The sequence below is a fragment of the Musca autumnalis genome, unplaced genomic scaffold (genome assembly GCF_047663935.1).
Source record: "Musca autumnalis isolate F117 unplaced genomic scaffold, ASM4766393v1 scaffold_5, whole genome shotgun sequence".
NCBI classification, from domain to species: Eukaryota; Metazoa; Arthropoda; class Insecta; order Diptera; family Muscidae; genus Musca; species Musca autumnalis.
In genome coordinates this window covers 9,493,088-9,500,940 of record NW_027412088.1, presented here as the reverse complement: position 1 = coordinate 9,500,940, position 7,853 = coordinate 9,493,088, and the positions used below count along the sequence as shown (strand labels likewise).

Below are 7,853 nucleotides of genomic sequence, written 5' to 3'. Positions count from 1 at the left end.
TGCTGGCTGATGTGCTATTGTTGTATTTTCTATTGTTGATGATGAGTCATGTTGTGAGACTTCTGCATTTTCTATTGTTTTTGAAGACCTAACTCTACTCTCACTTTGGACTAATGCTATTCTTTCTGAACTTGGAGCTGGATGCAGAGCCATATCAATAAAATGAAGACATACACATACACATGTAGAAGCAGCAACAACAACAACTTTCGAAAGGAGTGACTGATATGGTCTAAACTTTGTTCCAAGAAGGTCTATATCGGACAACTCCTACGGATAACTGCTTTATGATTGTTTCATTGTAATTCTGATTACAGCGATATTATTTTTTCGGCATATCTTTTTTTCCTGACATAATAATCCAGAAGCACCAAAATATCGTACAATGGCCACGATAACTATCGACAGGACTTGCAAAATCAAAAACTTAGTAAGACGTAGACCCCGAAATTGTAATTCTGATTACGGCGATGTCAATTTTTCGCCTTATCACTTTTTCCTGAAAATAATCCAGAAGCTCCAAAATATCGTACAATGGCCACGATAACTATCGACAGGACTTGCAAAATCAAAAACTTAGTAAGACGTAGACCCCGAAATGTACCAATACTTATTCCATAAAGCCCTGTAGTGCGATTATCTAAAAATTTTTTGGAGTTACTTAGAGTTATTTTTTATTTTTAGTTGTTAATTTGATAGGTGAATCACTTTTGTTCGTACCTTCTTTCAACGGAGCAAGTGTATCTGATTTACTCCGTTCGGTAACTAATCTGCTTTCTTCCATACAGAGGCGACTTGAATTGCGAATTGCTTCCCACAATTAACAGATTTGTGGGTATACAATAATAAATAATTGCTTCGTCCAGTATTGAAATAATAGTTTTTCTTAACAGATGCCGCCGACTTTCGTTCGTAAGTCCCCAAGACTGAGCATTTTCGTGAAAATTCACCTTTGGTCCCATATAAATTACTATGGAAACAAATCGTTAAACGATTGCCATAAAATTTCATATATAAGGTTTTTGGATCAAATCGAACAAATATATGAAGTAGGCGTTTCAAAAAATGTTCGTTTTCGCCCTATAATAATTTGTGCATTTGAATTCTGAAACTTTCACAAATTCCATTTATAACTTGATGCGTGCATTGACACTAAAAACACGCTTCTTTGTAACAGATAAGATCAACCTTTCATTCCATATATTTTAATGCCCTCCATAATGCTCATCGATATGGGATTGTCTTTATTATGAGTGACTGTGCCAAAACCTGTTAAAAAATATAAAATTGTGTTGTGGAAACGGGTTAGTAAATAAAATGTTTATTAATCTCCGCTTTTTGGAACCTTGTCCAAATGTGCGCCGTTGCAATTAACAACTACGAAGCTACGTGTTTCAAAACATCAAAAACGCGCATTTTCAACGCAGGTAAAAAGCATACATGTATCATTTTTATTTCTGAAATATTTGATAAAGTTTAATTAACACAAAGCAAATGAAGATACGGAAGTCAGCCCCGCTTTTCACAATTTTTTGTAGGGTTCATTTTTTAGCCACGACAATGAACTGGTAAAAAATTTCATCGATTGGGCCGCCATAAACGCTTTTAGAGAATTTTCATGAAAATGCATCTTTGGCCCCATACAAATTACTATGGAAACAAAGATGGTGGCACGGGTTGGGAAAAATGTAAGGGGTAGGCGTTTCAAAAATAAAACTTTGTCGTTTATTGGGCCGCCCTAAGGTATATACCTTATTAAGACGTTGAAGAAATCGGGTAACGATTTGGTTCAGTCTCTATTTTCTGCCATTTGGATCTGTTTTAAACCGCAGGCAGTCACCAGGGTTCTGGGTAAGGGCTAAACAGACGATCAGAAGATGATGAAGATGATATTGGGTAACTGTGTTGAGGACACCAGGATACACGGATTTAATGATGATAGCAAACTCAAATTATATAAACCCGAAACATTAAATTCACTTCTGATGTTATGCAGAGGATGCGAATTACTTACCGTTTTAGAAATACAGCGTGGATGTTGCTCTACGTGTTTCTGCTTTTATGCAACAAAATTCAAAAGGTGGTTTTTTGGGTCGAATCCTAATAACTCGAACTCGAAAACATTTTTTTCACTCTATGATTTTTTACCACTTACATTCCTTCCATTATTAGACTTTCGCTGTTTAGCTCCACACATGACATGCTGAAACCATAATACTTCACACCTTGTGAGTTTTGATTTGAAATTGTGTTTTGACTTGCGAAATTCATTATACAAAACATAGGATAGGATACCGGTATTCTAAAGATCTTGATTGGTATGCACAAATTCTTTTAAAATCCTTCTCCACCCAAAGTAGGCATTTCGAACATTTTCTTCCATTTTGTAAATCTATACAAATGTTTAGTTTATTCTTCTATAATGAAATAAAATTTTCACAACTTAAAAAATCACACAACTAAATTAATATAGTTATTATGTATCTCATAAATAAGGCGAACACATTAAAATTATGTATAAAGCCTAATAGTTTGATCAGCACCAGTCGAGAATATCCATGGCTGTACAGGATGCCAGCAAACATCGAGAACACCAAACTCTTCCACCTTTTCGTGAGTCTGTAGTTTTTTCAGTGGTACAATCAAGGGATTTTGTAGTAAATCACTAAAATATTAAATAAAATTAGTCAAAAAGATCGTTAAATCCAAATTTTTATTCTACTCACTTATAAACCATGCCATGTGAAACGATAACTGATTGATCATCACTAGCAGAGGCAAACAAAGGATAACGCAAATGGAAGGCCACACTGCGTACGGCATTCTTATGTAGACGCATTGTTTGATATGGTTTCGTCGACAGATCCAAATCAAACCACAATATTTTCTTGTCGTAAGTTGAGACCAGCAAGTTATCGCCTTTTGGATGTATAGACATACCCGAAATCCATTTAGAGTTGGTAAGTAATTTTTTAATAAGTTCTTGTTTAACCAAATCGTAAATGCGAACATTGTGTTGGGTCTGGAATTAAAAAAGTAAAATCATGAGTTGGCGAAATTACATTGTTAACATCATATTCCAACTATTTAGAGAAAAATTTACAATTTTAACACATTTTTCCATTTCCGGAAATTTGCACGTCAATAAGAGAAAATTCCCGGCTTCTTAAAGAAAAATTTATAATTTAAAAGAAAATGTTGTTCCTATTCCCGAGATTTGCACCTGTCCATAGGAGAAAGTATTATATCCCCGGCCATAGACCAGCTATTTACAAGAAAATTACTTAAAGAAGATTTTGCTATTATTCCATAAGCTTTACAATGGTGTCCATATTGTCATTATGCGTTCAAAACTAACGAGGTTATATACAAAGGAATGTTCGGAAATTTGTAGGTCCATATCTCGGGAAGTATGGACTTCCGCAATTAATGTTATATATATTTGTGATCAGGGTTACGAGACCTAACTATGGAAAAACATTTGGACCCAATGCTTAAACTCAACTTGCTCCAATAGAAGTTAATATAAAACTCATTTCACTTACCGCCACAAATAGACATGGTTTAATTGGATGGAACAAAACACACTGGATAAGACCTTTACTCTTGGCAAATGGTATTTGTGATCGCCGCTTAGAGAGTTGATGAATAATAGCTGAACGATTAGCACCCTCGGGCATTACACTGGCTATATAATCACCACGACCATGCCAAGTAACCTGACGTATAGGTTTGAAATGGGTTATAACCAAACGGACGCCCTTTTCTTGCTCAGCAGGCTCGGCTGTGGCCCATTGAACGGCTGTCTTAATGCGATCACTTTCCAGGGTATCGATTTGCGGTGCCTCCGCTAATAGATCATCAGTTTTCTTCACCAGCATTTTATCACCAACTTTGGGATTAATGAGCAACAACCGATTACCCGAGGCAACAGCAATAATTGCCAACTTTGGATTGGGACACCAGGCAACACAACGTACAACATCATCAGTCTCAATGGTGCGTATACAACGACCAGTGGCAATTTCCCAAACTGCAATTGAATAAGAAATTAAATTTTACTATCTCAAGATTTTAAATAGTATTAAATAAAACTTACTTTTAACTGTCTTATCATCTGAACCAGATACCATATATTCTCCCTTGGGTTCCACACTAACGGAACGCACCAAATCTGTATGACCTTTGTATACCAAACTTTCAACTGTGGGGAATGGTTGCAAATCTTTGGGTGATGGCAATTTCGGTATCAAGTATTCAGCATCAATATTCAATTTGACACGTCTTGTTCTGGGACACAGATACAGATCCAAACAACGCAAGAAACGTTCTCGCAAATAACGTGGGTAGGCTGGAACCTCACGCAATGAACGATATTTCTGTGGCATAAAGTGCAGCTTACGTTTGTGTGGTTCATCCTTCAATTTCAGCCATTCTTTTTGTTCCTTTTCATCGAACAAATATTCTGGTGGTGGGTTGTAAGATTCTGCATGTCCGGGTAGATCACGTTTAGGTGCCGAGACCGGATCATGTATACGTCTCATTTGCTCACGACTGGTATCAGTTTCCCATAACATATAGAATTTGGGTCCGCGTTTAGCCTGCTTCTCTTTTTCCAGCTCTTCCATGGTCTTCATCCAACCCATCTTCAGAGCATGTACCATACGACCAACTTTCTTCTTCTCTGACACCGATGGAAGGAAAGATCTTTTGTGATCGGGTACATTTTTAATAGGCATTTTCTCTACTTCTGAAGTAAACCATTCAATCCAAGGTTCATATTCATTGTGTTCGGGATTGGGAATACGTGATGAATTGATACGTTTAATCAACTCAATATCGGCGTCTGTCAGTACTACTTCTTGGCCAGTTTGAGGATCCTTAACTGTTCTCCAGAAGTTGGGATCTTCTATTTTGCGTAGGAAGTCGTCGATTTGATCACCTTTAGGTGGTTTAATAATTTTCTTGGCATCCCAATCGTAGCCAATATGTTTGTATTCATCGTACCAATGCATGGGTATGTTGCCAACAGTATTACGAATATCTTCTTCATCAGATGTATCGGAATTTTCATATTCGTTGTATTGTTTTGATGTGCCATTGGCTGTTGTGGCTCCCTTCTTGGGTTTCTCTCCTTTGTTGAGTTCATTATTAAAATCTTCTAAGGCTTTTGCAGCATTGGCGGGTTTAGCACTTGGAGTTTTGGGTTTCTTTTCTTTCTTTTTGATAATTTGCTCTTCTACCTTATTGTCTTTAGCTTTCTCCTTAAGAGTTTGTACTTCATCTTCGCTATCTTCTTCTTCAGCATCGTCTTCCTCATCATCTGCATCTTCCTCTTCTTCTTCGCCGGAGATGTCCTCAATATCTGCCTCATCTATGCTGTCTTCTTCATCTGAACCCTCCTCCTGATCGTCTTCTTCTTCTCCAGCCCCCTTGGCTTTGATACTTGTGAAATTACCTTCATCGTCACTTTCAAATTCCAAAACACTATCGTCTGAATGATAGTTTTGTTCTATACCCTCATCATCTGTACTATCGCCGTCAGCCTCATTGACTTTCTGTAATAAATCCTCCTACAAAGAAGAAAAACACATTTTATTGGAATTGTTGCATGCCAACAACCAAGTAATTCTCACCTCTTCATTTTCACTGCTGTCTTCGGCTTCCTCGCTTAATTCCTCCTTAGATTTTAACACCACTTCTTTTTTCTCCTCTGCTGCTTTTCTTTTGGTTGACTTCTTGGCCATGTTTTCTTATAATTTAATAAAAAATTCCAATTTGTTAACGATATTAAACGAAATTTGGAATAAACACAAAGCACGGGGCACGTGTAGAAATAGGGATACACAAGTCGACTTTCGATAAATCGATTAGTCGATTTTTCCGACTTTATTGTTTATTGTTGACAAATTAAGTGGGGTTCAGACGATCAGTTTTGACTGAGAGCTTTTGGTCAAATATCGATTGCTTCAGTTTTGTTGTGCTGTTCGTAGCGGCCAAACAGTCATTCAAGTCATTCAAGTTGGATGACAAACCAACAGTCAAGTTGAAAAATTACTGTGTTCACTTAGCTATAAAATCATATAAATAACAACTTTTATTAATAAATATGGATGACAAAAAGTTTGGATGTGCATTTTTGATCATTTCGCTTTTAGAGGAAGAAAATAAAGTGACAAGAAGAAGGAAATGGGTAAATGAATGGGTAGCCTCCCTAAAACAATATTCACATGTGAATATTTTAAAAGAAATTCGAGATTCTGAGCCAAACGCTGCCCACTCCAGCTCCAGAAGATTCAGATTGCTTTATTTTTTTTCAATTCCCTTCTGTACGATGAGCGGATTACGTTTATTTTCTTCTTGACGTCGTCATAACATTTAGTAGTTATCCATATGCTTTTGTTTTAATGTCGCGCATCATATATTCTGGACTGGTTATGTCCCAGAGGCATCTTTGCATTTCGTAGCAACATAAAAATTCCTTTAAAAATTCATTTTCGTTGTCCATGTTTGTCGTTTTGTTTGCAATTTTTTGCTTGGCCGATATTAAAATGAAGGAAAAGATTTTTGTCTGCTATTTTTATCTCTTATTTGCAATAATAATCAATCAAATTAATAAAAACACACGACTTTTTTAACTTTTATTTGATATTTACTCTGCTAATTTATTCCTTGACTGACGTTGTTTCGTTCACACGGTCAAACAAACAAACAACCATCAGCTGACTGTCCAACATCCACAAAAAATTTTGTGGTTGCCTGATGAATGACAAAAATGAACGACCACACTGGCAAGCAACCGATTATTTGAGCAAAGCTGTCAGTCAAAACTGATCGTCTGAACCCCACTTTAGATGCCTGTTATCGAACTAAATAAGCTTTGTTCCTTTACTTTTTTAATGGTAAGGGTGGTAAAAGAGAAAAGTGTCAAAGTTGCTCAAAATTGCTCTCTCATGAACATTTTTACCAGAAAAGTAAAGGAACGGAAAAATGGTATATCTGGCAGCAATGTCAAAAAGAAAAATAAAAATTCAATTTTCTTCTTTTATTTCACAGATTTTAATTTTGTTTTGTCAGCGTTTGACTTTTTCTTCTGTTTTTTGTTCATTTTTTCTACATTGTCAAATAATCGTCAAACAAATGTCGAAAAATCAGTTCTACCATTTTTTGCCTGAAGAAATTTGGCTGGTAGCCTGTGGTAGAAGAGAAAGTCATTTTTGCTCTCTCTCCTCTCCCACTCTCTTAAAAATTGCTGCCAGTTTTGCCCCTTTTTGGGGTTAAGAAACTATTTCCAGGTTAAAAATGGTAACAAATGGTAAAAATGGTAACCTCAGGTATGTAAAGGAACACATCTAAAGGTGAGGTAGGCCAGGTATGAAAATCGCCTGTTTTGTAAAAATGCTTACCTGTCACACGAACGATTCGAACTAAAAAGTATACGTTCAAAATTTGGTTCTTGTAAAATTTTACGAACCATTCGTCTTTATCTAAAAGCTTTCGTCGGTTTCGGAAAAGATTTTATATTTCATGGTTTCCATAATACTTATTTTGTGAATTTTGTATCTACATCTGTGCGTAATATGTGCTACTTGATGGCAACACCGATAAACACCCAGCAAAAAGTTTGCATCCACGGAAGCAGTTAAATCACTGGTGCAAGTGTCACGAAGTGCTTCTTTTTCTATGAATTCCTCAGTGAATTTTACAAGGGAGCGCGCAGAAAGGAAGCACTCCATTTTGCTTCCGCAGCACGCAGTTAGGAAGCACTCCATTTTGCTTCCGCAGCACGCAGCTAGGAAGCACTCCATTTTTACAATTTTTACCACTTTTACGAGTTTTGCGTTCCCGTACAC

General features: G+C 36.5%; 1 protein-coding gene across 1 annotated transcript; it reads right to left on the bottom strand.

The window, feature by feature from the left end:
* Window positions 1-2,372: 2,372 nt before the first annotated feature.
* LOC141387230 (ribosome biogenesis protein BOP1 homolog) lies at window positions 2,373-6,717 on the bottom strand. The gene is made up of 6 exons (XM_073956583.1): window positions 6,657-6,717; window positions 5,637-6,071; window positions 4,100-5,573; window positions 3,546-4,033; window positions 2,727-3,022; window positions 2,373-2,665 (listed from the first exon to the last, which is right to left on the bottom strand). The coding sequence occupies exons 2-6, from the start codon at window positions 5,745-5,747 to the stop codon at window positions 2,512-2,514; spliced, it is 2,523 nt and encodes an 840-aa protein (XP_073812684.1). The 5' UTR covers window positions 5,748-6,071; window positions 6,657-6,717; the 3' UTR covers window positions 2,373-2,511.
* Window positions 6,718-7,853: the final 1,136 nt, after the last annotated feature.

What these genes read in the sequence shown, in the direction of transcription:
- LOC141387230 (XM_073956583.1), bottom strand. Translation starts at nt 5,747, where the DNA reads ATGGCCAAGAAGTCAACCAAAAGAAAAGCAGCAGAGGAGAAAAAAGAA. An exon ending in ACAGCAGTGAAAATGAAGAG is followed by an intron (nt 5,574 to 5,636) that starts GTGAGAATTACT and finishes TCTTCTTTGTAG; the next exon opens with GAGGATTTATTACAGAAAGT. An exon ending in AACCATGTCTATTTGTGGCG is followed by an intron (nt 3,023 to 3,545) that starts GTAAGTGAAATG and finishes TTTTAATTCCAG; the next exon opens with ACCCAACACAATGTTCGCAT.